The following is a 17,313-nucleotide window of genomic DNA, read 5'->3' as shown; positions in this document are numbered from 1 at the left end:
AGCGCTCGCCCGCCTGCCACGGAAATGGTTCACTAACTGAGCGAGCCTGTCTCACTGACTCTGGGAGGGTTGCTTTGGTACTTAGCAATGGTACGATAGAACCGGTGCAGGGTTTTTTGTTTTATTTTTGAGCTGCTTTGGAAATGGCGATCAGTGCAATTCACCTGTGTCTCATGTATGTTCCTGTCTGACTCACCCCGGTGCCCGCTGATGTATTTGCACATTCAGATCATTCCATTTTAGTTGATTTCCTTCCATTTTCCCTTTTCCCTACCCCATGGGCCAAATAAAGATTCCCTTTCTCTGAAGGAAACACCAAATGTTCTCTCTCATCTCCCAAGTGCATGAGTGTGAAATTTTTGTATTCCCTCCCTGCTTTTCTACCCAGTGACATCACCCTCTTGGGTTGATGGCTACTGGCACAAAAGGAGTGTTTGGAGATACGGGTTCCAGAGACAGAGTTTGAGAAGGGCTGCAAGACCTGATGGCACTTGCATAGGGTTTCTTCCACAAGTCTCTTTGTAGAACCAACAATTATGTTCAAACCAAATCCTACTCCAGCATTGATTTCACCGATTTTTATTAGTTTTTTTATTTTTGTTTCTCCCCTTGGTTGTAAGTTGCCATAGTCTCACTTGTAAGTGCCTTTGCAGGAAAGCTTCCTCCCTGCTGTAGGAGCCTGGGCTGGGTCTGCTCCTGTCTGTAACATGCACATCTCATGCATAGGCTCCACATGCCCACTGGACCAGGCCTTCCTCTGCTTTGCTAGGGACCAAGTGCACTTGGCACCACTGTGTACAACTTCTAGGACATCTTTCACTTCTCCTAGGAGTATTGGGGCTGGTGTAAGAACTGAAATGTTTCCAATATCCCAAGCACTTCCCAAGTGTTTGAGTTGGCTTCCTCATATTAAATCATTTCCCAAAGTGCCAGGAGCAAAATTTGTGCCTTTGAACATGTTTCTGTTTGCTGGGGAAGCAGAACATGGAGCAGAAGAGCTCCATCTTGCTGGGCTCTGCCTTCTGGACCTGTAACCTCTCTGCTGTACAGCTTGTGACTGCTTCACACATCGTACAACTCACACCTTGCACCTCTGCTGAGGTCTTCCTTGACTCAGTCAGGGATAGCAGACAGGATGGCTCTCCCTTCACATGCAGCAGGTCAGCACCCCTCTGGGGCTACACCTAGCTGCATGGTGAGTTCATCTGTCCTCGTGTGGCCTGAGGGCTCATAGCTGGTGCTGCTGGGCAGCTCTGGTACCTGGCTAGCCTTGCTTTTCTTGCTTCATCTCATTCTCTTCCTTTCAGTTCTCTCTGTAGGATCATCTCTTTCTCCTTCTGCCACTCACTCTGTAGGAGCCTCTATGTCCTTTTCCTTATCTTTCCATCTTTCTTCCTCCAGCCTGGTTCTCCTTTCTGCCTGTCTCTTGGAGCCCAGGGCCCAGTGCAGGCTGCTTGGCCTCAGCTGGTGCTCTGGCAGCTCCCAGCTCTTGTTATGCTCGTGTTTTGTTGCAGATCTGTCCCTGCTACCATCGCTGATGTTAAGTGGTGTAGAGGGATCACTCTTAAGCAGAGTTGTCCCAGGTTTTCTACTGTGTTTCTTTGGGCTTTGCTTTAGCCTTTGTATACCTGTCTGTGCACTGTTCTGCCCTGCAGGACCAGCTTAAGAAACCTATGCCTAAGAACATCCTTTTGAGCTGTGCAGTGCTTTGTGCTGTGTCACAGCCTTTTGTGGAGGTCTTTCCTTTCTCAGTCTCTTTGGAGTCTTGTTTCTCACCCCCTGTACCTAAGGATGTGAAGATTTCCATTGCAGCCAATACTGTGGGCAAGTCCTGCAGCCAGTAACCTTTCCTTCAAGTACAGAAGTCTGTGATGTACAAAGCTCAGGGTGCATCTCTTGTCCCCTTTACAAGTGCTACATGGAGTGCTGGGGAGCCCTGAGTTTGCATCCTGGGGTGCTCTGGGTTCTGTGGAGTGGTCAAACACTTGGTGAACGTCCCATGCACATGCTTCTCTGCTTTCGTCAGCACCTGTCTCCCCTTCTTTCTCCCCTTTTTTTCACCTCATTTGAGATTTGCGCTCTCAGCTGAGACCTGCAGGGAGGAGCAGTGTGCCAAGTGCTGGCAGAGATGATACTCCCATGTCCGTAAGGCATCTATGCTGGCTGTGAGCCACTCTGCCTTGCTTCTCTGCCTGTAGTGCCCCGTGCAGGTGCTCCTCCTGCTCTAGCGCAGCCAGCAGCCCAAGGGCTGTGTCCCCGTGCTGAGCACAAGTCTGCAAGCACTGAGCTGGGTGGCTTGGCATCTGCTGGCTTTGTGTCCCTGAGGGGTCACAGGGCTGTGCTTTGACTGTGCTGGGTGCCACTTTAAGGGAGCTACTGCCCCTTCCAGCTGCTTCTTCCTGCCTTAAGGGAGTGTGGTGGCTGTCAGTGTCTCTTCTTGTTGAACGTACTCTGCCGCGTGCGGCACTGTCTGCCCAGGCTGGGAATCGCTCCTGATTTGTTTGTTTGTTTGTTTGTTTGTTTGTTTGTTTGTTTAGCACCCCTCCAGTTGCTTTTCATGAATAGGTCTCCTGATGGTGCCACTGTTCAGGTGCTTCCCTGCTGCAAGGTGTACTCCTGGCTGGTCCTCAGCTCTTGTTCTAGTAACTATATGCTTTCCTGTTGGTTTCTCCTTCACTTGTGAGATTTTACATCTCCTCTGCGTTCCCTATGTATGCTCGGCTCCCTCAGTTGGGAGCTTCAGCCCTGATAGCATGGGTTTGCCTGCAGGCTAAGTGGCTGTGGCTTCTGCAGGGCTTGGTGGGGGCTGCAGAACCTGACCCTGCGTGGCTGTGCAAACTGTCCAGGCTCTTATCTCCCTGGGGAGGGATGTCACTGCCCTGACCCATCCCCAACCAGTGGAGCAGGCTGGGCTCTGCGACTGCGTGGGAGGACTGTGAGAGAGTGGGCTCATACACTAAGGCACTGGGAACAAGCAGAAAAGTGTACCCACTGCCTGATTTGTTGAGCAGAATAGTCCCCAGCCCCCTGTGCACATTTCTGTGTGTTGTTAACTCTGTGCGCTAGGCTATGGGATACAAGTGACCTTATGGCTGTGCTGTAGCTTTGTAAGGCCAGTATATGTCACACAAAGAACACAGAGGTATGCATAGCAGTGGTGCTGAGGTGGGATGGGCAGTTGCACAAGGTAGTTTAGAGCAATGCTAGTGAGACTGCCTGCCCATCAGGTGCTGCTGCTGGTGGCCATAGCTGAGGATATCGTTGCTGAGTGGGTCGTGCACATGAGTGTTGATGCAGTGAGCTCAAGCTGCTGCAGAAGCAGTGATTGGAGGGGATGAGATGAGATGGGATGGGTGGTATTGCTGGAATGGTCTGCTCCTTGGGGCAGCACATGGTGCTGAATGGGAGCTCCATCATGAATGAAGTGACAGGTCACAGGGATGGAAGGGAGACCTTCATCCTGCTGGGGTGCCCCAGCACCAGGCATGTGCAAGAGCAGGCACCTGCCCAAGGGCTGCCTGCGATGGCCATGGATATTGCTGGGGACATGTAGACAGTGGCAGTACTGCTGTTGCCATTGGTCTGAGCACCTTGCTGTCCCTTAGGTCAGGCTGCAGGGACAGAGGTTGGTGATGCTGACTTTACCAGCACTAAGGAAGAGGTGGCTCACAGCACCGTGACCCAGCAGGTAAGCATGGGCAGCGTGGCATGGGGAACAGGGGTTGTAGAGCCAGGTATTGTGCTGCTGTCTGGTCCCTTTGAAAATGTCTCTATCTGCCTTTGTTCCTCCAGACTGGTTCCCGGGCTCCTAAGGAAAGCAGAGGCACCGAGAAGAAGAGCACAGCCCCTGCCCCAGCAGAGCAGGAGCTGCGGGCAGAAGAGGAGCTGCGGGAGCTGAAGGCGCAGCTGGAGGAAGCAGGCTTCTCCTCTGTGTCTCACATCAGGCAAGAGCCTGGGACATGGGAGCTGGTGGGTGGGCGAGGAGCACCCCCCATCCTGGCTGCTGCCTGCCTTTCACAGCACCACATGCCCCCCAGGAAAGCGATGCTGAGCCTGTGCCTGGAAAACGCAGAGCTGAAGGAGCGGATGGGTGAAGCCACATCGCTGCTGGAGAGTGGGGAACAAGAGGAGGCTGGGCTGGGCAACCCTCCATCACCAGAGCCCTGCAGGATGCAGCGGAAGGGCCGTAGTGTCCTTGGGGATGGCCAGGGGCTGCTGGCAGAGAGGGGAGCTGTGCCCACCAAGCGCCCTGCGCTGGAGGCACGGTGCCAGGATGACGCACCCAAGAGACTGTGCCCCAGCAGCCCAGGTGGAGGGGATGGGAGCCATGTGAGTGCTGCAGCCATGGGATTGGGATGGGGACAGGAATGGAGCAGTGCTGGAGGGCTCACAGTCCCATCTCCCCTCTGGCAGGTGGAGGGCATGGTGCCCTGTGGAAGCTGGCCAGGGCTGGGTGTGGAGCTGCACTCGCAGGTGGCACAGAAGCAGTGCCAGGAGCTGCAGGACAAGCTGGCTGCCTCCGAGGCAATGGTCCGAGCACAGGCTGAGCAGCTGGAGAAGTACCACATCCTGCTCCGTGAGTGGAGGGGTGGGTGGGATGTATGCCCAGCTCGGCATGCCCTGCACATGCACCCAACCTGCAGGGGGTCCCTGAGCTGGTGCGGTGATGCCCAGCAGGTGAGCCCCATGCCCAGCAGCTCAGCAAGCATGTGCAAGTGGACTTTCAGGACTTGGGCTATGAGACATGTGGGCGGAGTGAGACTGAAGCTGACCGTGATGAGACCACCAGCCCTGGTAAGGAGAGCTAGGGGCACTGGGGGTCCTTGTGCCTTGCCTGCTTGGCACAGAGAAGTGATACTGTCCCCTCTGCAGAGTGTGAGGAGCCAGATGTGTTCAGCGAGCCCAGCCTTGGGGAGGAGCTGGGCTCCCCACACCGCTCGGGGCTGCCCAGGGTGGGCAAGGCTGCTCTGAAGGCTGTGGCCCAGCCTGATGTGGGAACCCTGCGCCAGCACATCCAGGATCTTAAGGCACAGCTGCTCAATGCCAACAAGGTGATCCAGAGCCTGCAGCGCCGTACGCGTTCCATCTCTGTTACCAGTGGCTACACCTCAGGCCCTGAGCGGCCCCCGCTGTGCCCCACCGTGCCGGTATCGCCACCCCACAGCCTCACCGATGAGGACGAGGGCTGGCAGTCAGACAGCCATGGCACCCTGTGCCCACAGCGCGACCTGGAGCACCTGGTGCACCGTGTAGCACTCCTCGAGGCACAGCTGCCTCCTGCCAAGCTGGGGGGGGGCTTCCCCAAGGAGCTGCAGTCTGCCACTTGGCCAGGGTATGGCATGGGCATGTGTATTGGGATGGATGGGGGGGCTACAGGATGTTGCAGGGGTTGCCTGAAGTGGTTGCTTGCAGAGCCCCAGGGCTGGATGGTGTGCACATGTCCATGGCACCTGTCCATGCTATGTCATGTAGGCAGTTCTGGGGACCCCTTCCTTCCCAACCCTACAGGAAATACAACTCGCTGATCCAAGCCCAGGCCCGGGAGCTCTCCCACCTGCGGCAAACGCTGCGTGAGGGCCGTGGAGTGAGCCGCAGCCTGGCCCAACACCTGCACGATGCCCTGCGCTCCTTTGAGGAGCTCCTTCGCGGCACCGACATTGACTACTACCTGGGCCAGGGCTTCCGGGAGCAGCTGGCCCAGGGCAGGCAGCTGGCCGAGAGGCTCAGTGATAAGCTGGGCACCAGTAAGTGCCTTGGGGGGCACTGGGTGGTGTGGGGGCATGAGGAATGGGAAGGGATGATCTGATGGGTGCTGCTGTGAGCTGGAACCGTTTGGACATGGGGGCTACCTGCCCTGCTGTGGGCTGTTCTGTTGGTTCTGAAAGGACACTAAGTGGTTCCTCTTTGATTGCTCTTGTGTTTTTTTTCAGGGGATCGACAGGATGGGGAGGATAAATCTAGCCATGAGCTCCTGGCACTGAGGTACACCCTCTTCCAGAGGGACACCCTGGGGGTCATCGCTGCTTTTGGGATGGGGTTCCGTAGTGCTCTGGGTGGCTGTGCTGGGGATGCCACTGCTCTCCTGGACTTGGCATCTTGTGGCTCTGCACTACAGTGTGATGCTATGGTGGACAAGGCACAGCAGGGAACAGCTGTGCAGGGTCACTAGCCTCGCTGATGGGCTGTCTCTGCAGGCTCAGCCGGGAGCTCCAGGAAAAGGAGAAGGTGATTGAGAGACTGGAGGCGAAGTTGCAGGAGCGATGTGAGTCACCAGGCAGCAGTCACCCACCCTCTGAGTCGTCCCGCTCTGCTACCAGCACCTCCTTTGTGTCCGATGTTCTGGAGCCCTGCTCTGATGGGGAAGCAGCCAGCGAGTGCAGCCAGTGCCCCGAGGAGCCCGCCCGACTCTCAGGTACCAGGAGCTGGGGGCATGCAGCCCCTCTGCAGCGCATGGCTGCAGCACGGAGCCCAACGCTAACACCTCTCTTCATCTCTCTCCTGTCTCCAGGCCTCCACTTTGACTCTTTGTCCAAACCCAACAGCGCCCCTCTGCCAGCACAGGCACCCACTCACTCCTTCCTGCCCATTGGTCACCCTGTGCCCTTGGGCTGCTGCAGGACCCATGCTTGCTCCCTGGCCAAGGCACAACAGGAGCTGCAAGTGCTCCAGAGGCAGCTGGGAGAAAGTGAGCGTGCACCCCTGCCATGGGGCATGGTCCCGTCTGCCCTGCTACATTGTACTGTGTGGCCCCTGGCCCCCAGCCTGAATGTCCTTCCCTGGCCTTTCTCCTTCTCCCCAAGTCCCAGTGCTCTTGCAAGGGGATGATAGGGACATGTGGATCCTCTTGTACAGAAGAAAGGGTGGGTGGAATGAACACCCCTTGGAAAAGGCTGCTTTGGGTAGCCATTGAGTAGAAGAAGGGCTGAGGCTTCCCAGCTTATGTCATGCAGTCAGCACACACTGGGAGAACCTCGGTTCCTCGGGGTGAATGGGAGACAGTGGGCTGCACTGATGGGCACAGCAAGAAGCATGTGGCGAGAGGGTTTGTCATCCCAATTCTTCCTTTCTGCCCTTTGTTCTCCTTTTCCTCACCACTTTGTCCTGTGTATGTAGATGTGACGCTGCCAACAGCAAAGCCCACAGCCTCGCTGGGCCCCTTTGGAGTGGGCAACAAGCCAGCAGCATCAGTGTGCCAGCATGGGGCTCTGCAGAGCTTATCCAAGCCCCCTGTCCTCTGGGACATGCCAGCTACTGGCCAGCTTTATGGGGCACTGCCATCAGGGTGCTCAAACAGCCAGAAGCTAACAGGTATGAGATGTGTTGGGAGCCTGGGGGCATCACTGCTGAGGAGACTCAGCCCCAGAAGGTTCAGGGCAGGGGGAGGCAGGTGGTGGGCATGGTGTGGGGTGGGCAATGTGGCTGTCATGAAGACGTGTCTGTGGATGTGCAGGGGCAGAACTGCTGGAGGAACACCTGGTGGAGATCCGCAGCCTGCGCCAGCGCCTGGAGGAGTCCATCTGCACCAACGACCGGCTCCGGGAGCAGCTCGAACGCCGCCTGGCCTCCACCAGCAAAGCCAGTGGTACAACACTGCATGGGGTCACTGGGTGCCATGCTCCCTGGGTGCTCACCTCCTGCATGTCTTGGTGCTGGGAAAAGGGGCTCAGCACTTGTCCCTCTCCACAGGTTTGCCCAGCGACATCTATGCTCAAGGGCCAGAGCTGGGGCTGCAGCTGAGCGGAGAGAACCGGGCACTGCGTGAGGACAACCAGACCCTGCGGCTGCAGTGTGACCAGTTCTCTCGAGGTAGGGCTGGGCCGCCTGTGTTTTAGAGGGGAATTGCTGAGCAGGGTGACACTGATGTCTCCATATCCCTAGAGCTGGCACGGGTGCAGGAGGCCCTCCTGGCTGCTTGCTCACGAGTGCGGGAGGCAGAGGCTGAGCTGGGCCAGCGGCGTGGGGAGCACCGGAGGCTGGCAGAGGAGCTCACCAAGCACCAGGAGAGCATCCGGCAGCTGCGGGATGAGAGGCTCTCTCTGCAGGAGGACAACAACAGGTGAGGTCTGGGGATGGCAGGGCTGAGCATTGTGGCTGGCTCTGGACCTACATGTCACCTCTGTGCAGGCTGCAGCACACAGTGACGCTCCTGCAGCAGCAGTGTGAGGAGCACCGCCTGCTCCTGCAGGCCCTGCGCACGGAGCTGCATGTCTACGAGAGCCTTCCCAGCCCTGCCACTGAGCCCCGTGCAGGTATCAGCACTGTGCCCAGCTCGGCAGCCCTGCTCCTGGCCTTGGGATGCAGAGAGGAAGGGAAGTCCCCAGCAGCCACAGCCATCTGCAGGGCTCAGTTGGATCTTGTTCCAGGCTGCTTCCCATCTCCTCCCGTGCGGGATGTTGGCACCAGCTCAGCAGCTCCCTTTTCTTCACCACACTCTGACACTTTCGTGCCCCAGCATACAGTTGGTAGGTACCTGAGCCCTCCTGCATGAGTGCTCCTGAGACTGAGATACTCACGACACCCTTGCTGAGCTCAGGGCAGAGCTACAAGGGGAAGGAAGCAGTGCGCCTCACCAGTCCTGCTGTCCCTACAGAGCCGTGTAGGGCCAACCTTCCAGTGAAGAAGAGCAAGGTGGGGGCTCATGTTGTTGGGTGCCTGGACACCTACCGTTCCTTGGAGCAACGCATCCTGGAGGGGAAGGCGCTGGCCCACGAGTTGACATGCCTGACACGCCCAGCACTCGGGCCGTCCAGCACAGGAAAGGAGGTACAGGGCGGGCAGGATGGGCTGGGGGCCTGCAGTAAGCAGGGATCTGCCACTTACTCCATCTGTTCCATGGCTGTGGGCATACCAGGCTGCTACCAGGTGCAGGTGCTGATTGGGTGATTTAGGGCTGGATCCTTGCAGCACAGTCCCCATAGCAGGGGAGGGGGATGGAGGTGCTTCAGCAGCACCTGCTCCCGCACCTTTTTCCCACAGGTCCCGGGATGTGTAGGCGCAGGGCATCTCTGGGGCAGTGCCAGCACCCTGCACCGTGTCCTGGAGGAGTGTGCCTCACTCCTCACCACCTTCTGGAGCACCGTGCTGCCCGTTGGCCCTGCTCAGCACCAGGGCAAGGTGAGCACCATTGGGAGCCAGCAAGGTGAGCAGGCCAGATGCTCACTGCTCACAGCATGTCTTATCCCAGGAGCAGGCATTACAGAGTGAGATCATGGCACTGCGTGCCCAGCTCTCCAAGAGGGAGGATGCTCTGCAGAGCACAGCCAAGCAGCTCCACAGCATGGCCCAGCTCAAGGACAGCATGGAGCAGTTCATAGTCAGCCAGTGTATGTGGAACAGCTGTGCTGGTCCCCTGGTACCCTTGTACCTGGGGTCACCCTGTGGCACAGGAACCTCACTGACTCTGTACCTCTATCCCTCACAGTGACCAGGACTCACAATGTGCTGCACAAGGCCAGGACAAACCTGGAGGTGAGTTTGCCCTGGACAGGGCTGTATGCCCTTGTCCTAGTGAATGTTTCTGGGCCTCATCTGGGGCTGGGCTCAGACGGCAGACAGCAGAGGGTGAGGTGAGCCCAGGATGCATTGATGTGAGTCCTGCGGGCTGCCCTCACTCTTTGCATCCCTGTCCCTGGAGAACAACAGTTCCAGCCAAGCCCTCACTGCTGTGCGTGCTCTCTCACCAGGTGAAGGCCCAGCAAGCCCTGCCTGTTGCGTGAGCCTCGGGCTGAACAATGGGAGCAATGTCCCTGGCCACACAATGGCCCACGCTGGAAGGCTGGAGTGGACAGGGTTCAGGGGTGCCCAGCGCTGCCCCAGGCACTGCAGTTAGTGGGTCTGGGGACCTGTGGCAATCGTGCGCCCTTCACCTGCCTTTTCTTGGTATTGCAGCAGCTGGCTTGGGCTTTGCCTGCCCCATGCTTCACTGCTTGCCCCCTTCCTCCCACTGTGCTCAGAGTGGGGTGCCATGGCCCTCCAGCCCAAGCACCTCTTGCCCTGGGACTCAGTCTCATGTGTAACCTTGCTGCATACCCACCCCCGCTCATGGATGTATGTATATATATACAGAGAGAGGTATAGATATTGGAGCTGTGTTTCTGGGCCCTCCCTGGGCATGTCAAGGCTCCAGCATGGGAGAAAGATGTAAGAAATGACACGTTCTGTTCAGTGGCCTGAGGGTCCCCAATAAAGGTTTCCTTTGGGTCCCAGTGTTTGCAGCACACCTATCCCTGCTGTGCCCCCTCCTGTAGCCTCCTAGGGACCGAGCGGCTGTCCCAGGGAGCAGCTCTGTGCTGAACTTCCCAGGGGTGCACTGTGGCACAATGGTCTCACTGTTCCCAAGCACCCCTCCAACACCAGGCCTGCAGCACAGAGAACAATAAATACTGTAATAAATAGAGAAAACCCTGTCACATGGCACTGCTACAGCAGCAGATGGTGTAGCTGGGGTCCTGGGGTATCTGCCTTGCTCCGCCCTCCCCAGGCCCACCAGAAGCACCTGATGGTGGTGACGGGGCAGATGTTCAGTCCTTGATGGTGCTGTCCTGGCAGCAGGTAAGCACGGTGCATCCAGCTGTGCCCTCCTTCCTGCTGACTCAGCACTGAACGTGGTAGAGAGCTGTGGCCAAGAGCTCTCCTTGAAGCTGGGGAGTACAAGGAACAGGACAGACAGGGCTGAGGGACAGGGGACAGCGGCAGGCTAAGGCTCCCCAACCTTCCAGGGACGTGGTCTTGGAGGCTTATTACCAGCGCAGCAAAAGGACACTTTGCTGCTGGCCTGCAGAAAGTGCCAGGACAGCCTCAGGGCCATCACAGTCTAGAGCAGAGGGGCAGTGAAGCCCTTTCCATGTCAGGAGTGAGGAAAGGCTGTTCCGTGAGCAGCAAAGCAGCCCCAGGGACTCACTGAAGCCAAGGGGAGCTGCAGGTGGGCGGAAACCAAGGGTTAAATCAAACCACACCAGTATAATGGGACAGCAGGATGGCCCCAGCAGGCCTGCACTCATCACTGGGGGCTGCACCCCCCCCCCGGGTTGGAGGCTGGATCCAGCAGCCAGTCCTCACACAGTCCTGTGGCCCAGCATGTGCAGACAAAGTGGCATTTCGTGTCCTGCGTGGGGGGTGGGCAAAGCCCCGGCTCAGATAGGTTTGTACAGCAGCGTGGTGACGTACTTCTTCTTGTAGCGGTGTGTGGCACTGAGCACCATTACGCCGTCCTGTGAGAGGCAAAGCACCAGCTGCAGGGGTTGGGGAGCTCAGTGCTGCAGGGCACCCCCAGGCAGCTGGGAGAAGAGGCCCTTGCTGTTCTATGGGCTTGGGGGACTGGCACAGCCAGCAAGAACCACCCACCACCCATGACAGGGAGCCGGGGAAGAGCAAGGGAGGGAGCTGGTTTGTGACAGAAGAGCACCAGGCTGCCCAGCTCCACCATGCTGTGAGAAGGCAGCTACAGGGAACTGGGGGCTGTAAGAAGGTCACCACCACCCACACCCCTGCACATGCCACATTTATAAAGGCAGCCAAGCAATCCCCAGGTGACTCCTTGGACCTCTGTGCCACCATCACCACCCCAGGGCTGTCCAGGTTCTATGACCTGCAGGCCTCTGGGAGCCACATTTGCTCCCCCTTCCCCAGTCTGTGGTTGCTGGGGTCTGCCCTTACCTTGATGGAGAGTGCGTAGAGGTGATTGAGCATGACGTGGTTGGGTTCAGGCAGTAGGGCCGGGTCACACTAGGACAAGAGAAGCATCAGAGGAGAATAGCAGAACCCTGACCCCCCAGCATGAGAAGCAAAGAGCTGCCATCTCAGACAATCTGAGCTGCTGGGTAGCTGTTCAGAACATGAACAGAGTTTGGCTCAGCACTAGGAAGAGTGGTTAATGAGAAAATCGATGCTCTTTCCAGCAAAGAGCAAGGGCCAGGCACCAGCTAAGGGCTGAGCAGGCTTCTTGCAGACAGGACTCCCCTTCTGGCCTCTACGTTGCTCTCTGTATGCAGCCGTGTGCTGGTACCCACCGAGATATTGGTGTCCTTGTTGAGGATGACCTGGAGGAGGTGAGGCGGGAGGATGGGAGGGGATTTGAAGCGTTCCTCAGGCCGGTACACATACATCTCTTGGCCATAAGGTCCGGGTGGGGAACTTGATAAGTCTAAAGGAAAGAGACAGGAGGTGGTATAAGATGGCTAAATCACAGATCAGCTCCAAGGATGCTGAGAAGAACCCAGCAGGGTCTTTCAGACATTGAAGGATTCCATGAGCCCAGTCTGCAACTAGTACTGAGAAGACTGGGTCAGCATGTAGTAGGGCAGCAGTACAGGCTCATCATGTTTAGAAGCCACAGCATCTAGGGAACAGAAAGTGGCTTGTTCTGTTTCAGAAAGGTCTTCAGACCTCAGTTTTCCATTAGCCATGTATCGTATAGTAACAGATCAGACTTTTCACAGCAGAATAAGCAGCCAGGCAAGCTGTGGGCATATCCAAGAATGCCTGTAAGGTGGCACATGCATAGACACAACACAGGCACCCCGTGGTATCCACCCCAAGACTCCTGCACACAACTCCCAGCACTACTGAGTACCCCTGCCTGTTCCAAGCGGCCTGCCACCATTGCAGCAGACACAAGGATGCAGGGGCACAGCAAGCAGCACATCTGCACAACTGCCTGACTCAGAGGGCCCAGAAGGGGAAGTCCAGATTTATGAGGTGCTCAGCCTGTGTAAGGGATCTCAGGAGCCTGTGGTCTGTAAACTGGACAGATTGCATCTCCCAGCCACATCTGAACTGCTCATTTTGGAACAGCCAGCACCCTGAAGGGTCCACCTCCTTGGAGATGCTGTTTGATGGCTTCTTTTTGGACTAGGCAACGGCCTGGAACAGAGGCTGTACCTGAGATAGGACTTAGAGCATGGAGGGCAGGCTGCACTCAGAGCACCCTGGACTGAAACATGACTGGACTACCTGCCAGCACCGCTTACCAAGCCAGCAATGCCAGCATCCATGTGGTAACTCAACCTGCTGATGTAACATGAGCGGAGAGAGGTTTCCGATGTGCTAGCAATTGTACAAATAGCCTTGGTGTGAAAACCAAGAGCAGCTGCTGAAAATAGCCTGGATCCTTACTTAGCTTTTTAGATCCACTTAGCTTCTACCCCAGATCAGATGACTTACTCACAGTTTAGCAGACAGAAAGGAGAGATGTTCCCTGTGTTCACTGGTCTGTAATGGCCATCTCAGCTGCAGGAAGGCACCAGCCCTGCTCTGGGACCATGCTAACACAGAACAAGTTACACCAGCACAGCCTCCTTGGAGACAATGTCTCAGCTAGAAGCTGCTGAGGACATGGGCAGGATGTGCTGCCAAACATTAATCTCTCTGTGTGTACGGGCCCACACCTCTAAGGGGAGCTGTTTGTCCCCATAGCAGTGAGTCTCAGAGTAGGAGATGGAAAATAGCACATGCAAAGCTGTAATGCCACAAAAACTCACCCCGACCTGAGGTTTCTGAGCTCTCCAGGGAATCCACTTTTAAAGCGTCGAACACCTCAAAGTCAGACTTCTTGACATGAATCAGATTGTTAATCGTCCCCATCTGGCTGGTGACCACGGGCTGGAAAGAACTAAGGTAAGAAGCTTCCTACGTACAGCCTCAGTTGAAGCATACTCGTGCTTCTGAGCTTGTCCCAGCCTGAGCTGCCACTGTTATGCCATTACCTCAGAGCATAGGTGGCAAGAGTTTAGCTTTAGCATTTGCAGATCTCTGCTGCTTGCCCTGGGAGATTTCCCCTTACTCCCAGGCTCCTATTACCTCTTACATTCATCTTTCCTGCTGCATGCTGATGGGTAAGCATCATCTCCTTCCCATGCTGCTCCTGTGTGATGCAGCTGGGAGAAGAACCTGCAGTGAATGCTGGCTTGTCTTTCCAATTCAGAATGTGCATTTAAAGCTTACTGGGATCTCACTGCCACCCAATACATCCCTGACATTCCCCCATATTCCCCCATACAGCTGGTCCCCACACAGCATATCTAAGCCCAAAAGAACCAGCCTCTGAGTGGATTCATGAGATGGAGGTTCCCCTTTTGCATTGGCAGATATCCTCTGCTCTTCATACTTCTCTTCTGCTATGTTTACATCACGTTTTGGGCCCCAAAGAGGACAAGATTTGCAGTGATAAAGCTTTGAGAGTTACCTCGGATGGGTCATGGACCCACTGGCCATCCACAAAAAATTTGTACTGGTGCTCTCCTTCTGGGAGGTCTAGGATAGCGACAAAGTCATTGTGGCTGTGCAGAGAAAACAGATGTACAACACCATTACTGCAGTGATGCTTTGGATGCTGCCTCTCCATGGGGTCCCAGAGAACAGCACTTTGTCATGCACTGCCTGCCCCCTTGACCCAAACACCCACGTACTGGGTTAGGACTGCTCATCACTCAAGGCATGGCCAGAGCCGGTGTGAGTGTCCAGAGCCTAAGTATGACTCAGATCCCTCAGGGTCCATAAAATCATAGACTCATTAGGGTTGCAAAAAAACACTAAGATCATCTGGTCCAATCAGGGCACAAGGTGAACAGGAGCTCAGCTTGCAGCCCTGCTCTGCATGCTCTGGGGAAGCTGGCATGACAGATGTCATGCGCAAGACACACTGGACAGGGCGAGTGGACAACAAATCTAAACCTGTGCTGGTACTGCAGGATGGAAGCAGGAAGTGCCTCTGAAGTCTGCAATTGAGATAATCCCATTCTAGGTATTTCCTGGGATTATGCCCAGTCCTACACAGTGTTTCCACAGAAAACACAGGTGTGCAGCAGAACAACGAGAACGTTACTATGGGAGGAAGACGTGAGGAACAACTAAACTCCCTCTAGCAGCAACGTAGACAAGGAGATAGGCCACCAAGCTTCAGAAAACTGCAGCATACCTGGGCAGGGCTCTGCTGCCAGAATGACTGCTGTGTGGCATGCAATTGGGAAAGCAAGGAGGCCCATCCTGTCCTGTCCCCCGTTTCACAATTTCTCCCCACCACTGCAGCATCACCCAGGCAGGATGCTAACTGCATATTTGTGTTCACACCTCTAGCTTGGGCATGATGAACTGTGAGAAGCCAGGTGGGTAAAAGGAACAGCAAATGGCTCTGAGAGAAATGCTCCCTGTGATGGATGGAGAATATGGGCTGACCCAAGGGGCTAGCTACCTCTTGATGAGCGGGATCTTGGTGCTCCAGTTGTTGAAAGATCCAGAGATGAAGACCTCTTTGCCCCCATCAGCCCAGCGGATGACAGTGGGGCGAGCCTGCTGGGATGGCTTCACTGACTCTTCCAGGTCCGGCTGCCATGAAACAAACTCCTTGTCCCCAGGAATCTGAGCAGAGAACACCAGAGCCATTTCATTTGCCATCACCTCCATTTGCACATCCCAGACAACAGCAACCTCAGGCTAGGCAAGCAGCTCTGCTCATACATCCCAAGAGATGCTTCTCTTGTATTGCAGCTCAGCCTGGCTCTTGCTATGAAAGCAGTACCCCAGCACCCTGATACCCTGCCTGTTTAGTTTGAATTAAACACAGCGCTGCTCTTTACCAGGTGCTACAGCCCTCTCACCAAAAATCCTCTCCTTGAAAGCAGCCTCAGCCCAGCACAGCCACACAGCCCCCTCTGGAACACCACCCAGCACCCAACGTGAGGACAACAAAGGCAGCAGCCAGCCCCTACCTTGGAGTCGTGGGAGCTGAAAACACTGGGGTCATCTGTGCTGCCCACCATGATCTTGTGTGGGTGCTCCTTTGTGTGATGGGCACCTCCAGAGCTGTCAGAGCGGTGGGACTTGGAGCCATGTCGCTCACCAGACACTCGCTCACTGGTGGTGTTTCCCATGACAGCTCAGCAGCCCCTGTGAGAAGGAGAAGGCGGCAGTGTGTCTACACCCATGGGCTCCAGCAGTGAAGAGGGAGTGAGGGTACTGCTTCCCACTGCCCTTTGCCAGGACAGAGTGACAGCAATCCTAAAAAAGGCCCAAAGTTCATTCCCAATGCCAAGTTTGGGAGCCGAAGGGGAATTTAACAAGCAAGACAGCTTGAACTAATTATAGGCATACCCTTATGAGCCATCGTGATAGTTAAGCTGGTAATTGTTATACCCTAAAACAAACATGAGTTAGACTGCATCCTACACAAGTAGAGGGGCTGATGAGAAAAATAAAGCCACCCTTCAGCGGCAAATTGTCGCTTGGCACGAACAGAGCCTCTTTCAAAATCCCACAGCCTGCACAGAAAAAAAACGCTACATACAGCGAGAAAACAGCCGGAGAGTGAAAGTAGCAGCTGCTTAACAGCTCCCAACAAGTTTCCCTGAGCCTGCGGGCAGAGGAGCAGAGCTTCATGGCTGGCAGAGGCAACAGTGCTGAAAGTAGCCGAGTGGAATCGCCCAGGCTGGAGCATGGCCAAGGCAAGGAGTACCGTGCAGTGTGTACAGAAGGCTCAGCAACAGCACAGCAAGGAGGTGTGCTCGTCACGCCCGACTCCAGGGCTGCATGTCTGTCCAGCATTGGGCTATACATCGGGATGAGACCACTGCTATGCCATCCTGCTTGCAGAAAGCCAGGCAGGAGGAGCTGGCTGTGTTGCACCTGGCCTCCTGGACCAAACAACAAAGCTACCGTGGGTTACATGGAGCTGTCAGGCTCCAGGCAGATGTCAGCAACCAAGGTGGGCTGCGGCTCTTGCCCCCTGCCCAGCTTTGTTTTGCAGGGATGGCGGGAGGACAGCTGGCCTTGCTTCATCCACTTTGTTGTGACATTTAGGGATTTGTTTAGAAGATCAAGTTATGTGTTATGAGTTCCAGGTGAGGCCGCCAGCCAAAGCCTGGCTTTGGACAATTATGGGGCAATTACTGAAGTATTTCTTAAGCCCTCAGTGTCCCCAGCTGCAGCCCGAGCTGAGGATGGCCAAGCCTGCAGGGTCAGGGCAGCTGTCACCCACTGCAGCATCATCCAACCCAGTGCCACCCATCACAGTGTCACCAACTGTACCGTCACCCGCTGCAGTGCCACCAACCGTACTACACCCATGGCAGCGCCATCAACCAGTGTCACCCACTGCAACGCCACCCCGGCAGCACCCTGCCAGCCCCACCGCCCCTGCAGAAGCCCGTCCGCTCCCGTCCCCCCCCGCGGCCTACCTAGCCGCGACACACAGCCGCCGCCCCGACCCCAGCGCACACGGTGGTAGCGCAGCCCCACGGCCCAGCCTCGGTCGCAGCCCCACCTGCCCACCGCCGCCGCCGCCGCCCCGCTCTCCGCCTCCGATCAAAATGGCGGCCGCCG

At 56.2% G+C, this 17,313-nt stretch overlaps 2 protein-coding genes across 6 annotated transcripts in view; one reads left to right on the top strand and one right to left on the bottom strand.

Moving 5' to 3' along the window:
• Positions 1–10,380, top strand: part of LOC122160875 (myomegalin-like) — a 24,211-nt gene extending 13,831 nt beyond the window's left edge. Inside the window, exons 18-38 of one of the 3 annotated variants that reach the window (XM_042819825.1) lie at positions 3,606–3,688; positions 3,793–3,944; positions 4,038–4,329; positions 4,414–4,576; positions 4,678–4,794; positions 4,873–5,332; positions 5,509–5,744; positions 5,931–5,982; positions 6,195–6,412; positions 6,509–6,685; positions 7,114–7,308; positions 7,451–7,582; positions 7,687–7,806; positions 7,879–8,056; positions 8,125–8,249; positions 8,364–8,462; positions 8,591–8,763; positions 8,977–9,114; positions 9,185–9,323; positions 9,422–9,468; positions 9,684–10,380. In XM_042819825.1, coding sequence (XP_042675759.1) covers positions 3,606–3,688; positions 3,793–3,944; positions 4,038–4,329; positions 4,414–4,576; positions 4,678–4,794; positions 4,873–5,332; positions 5,509–5,744; positions 5,931–5,982; positions 6,195–6,412; positions 6,509–6,685; positions 7,114–7,308; positions 7,451–7,582; positions 7,687–7,806; positions 7,879–8,056; positions 8,125–8,249; positions 8,364–8,462; positions 8,591–8,763; positions 8,977–9,114; positions 9,185–9,323; positions 9,422–9,468; positions 9,684–9,716 — 3,329 coding nt within the window. In that variant the 3' untranslated portion in view covers positions 9,717–10,380. Of the gene's footprint in view, positions 1–3,605; positions 3,689–3,792; positions 3,945–4,037; positions 4,330–4,413; positions 4,577–4,677; positions 4,795–4,872; positions 5,333–5,508; positions 5,745–5,930; positions 5,983–6,194; positions 6,413–6,508; positions 6,686–7,113; positions 7,309–7,450; positions 7,583–7,686; positions 7,807–7,878; positions 8,057–8,124; positions 8,250–8,363; positions 8,463–8,590; positions 8,764–8,976; positions 9,115–9,169; positions 9,324–9,421; positions 9,469–9,683 lie in introns of those variants that run through there. The other 2 variants (XM_042819823.1, XM_042819826.1) reach the window with 2 other exon arrangements.
• Positions 10,360–17,313, bottom strand: PRKAB2 (protein kinase AMP-activated non-catalytic subunit beta 2). Of its 3 annotated transcripts, none has more exons than XM_042819828.1 (8): positions 17,255–17,313; positions 15,705–15,882; positions 15,188–15,354; positions 14,183–14,276; positions 13,479–13,599; positions 12,009–12,142; positions 11,656–11,724; positions 10,360–11,210 (listed from the first exon to the last, which is right to left on the bottom strand). In XM_042819828.1, exons 2-8 carry the CDS (start codon positions 15,864–15,866, stop codon positions 11,133–11,135), a joined length of 825 nt encoding a protein of 274 aa, XP_042675762.1. In that variant the 5' UTR covers positions 15,867–15,882; positions 17,255–17,313; the 3' UTR covers positions 10,360–11,132. The 3 variants fall into 3 exon arrangements, with proteins under 3 accessions (XP_042675762.1, XP_042675764.1, XP_042675763.1); XM_042819830.1 differs by having other exon boundaries at positions 13,485–13,599; XM_042819829.1 differs by lacking the exon at positions 17,255–17,313 and adding an exon at positions 17,169–17,244.

The sequence above is a fragment of the Centrocercus urophasianus genome, unplaced genomic scaffold (assembly GCF_019232065.1).
Source record: "Centrocercus urophasianus isolate 14NV4802_14NV808 unplaced genomic scaffold, USGS_Curo_1.0 seq_18, whole genome shotgun sequence".
Taxonomy (NCBI): Eukaryota; Metazoa; Chordata; class Aves; order Galliformes; family Phasianidae; genus Centrocercus; species Centrocercus urophasianus.
This window is presented reverse-complemented; position numbering and strand designations above follow the sequence as displayed.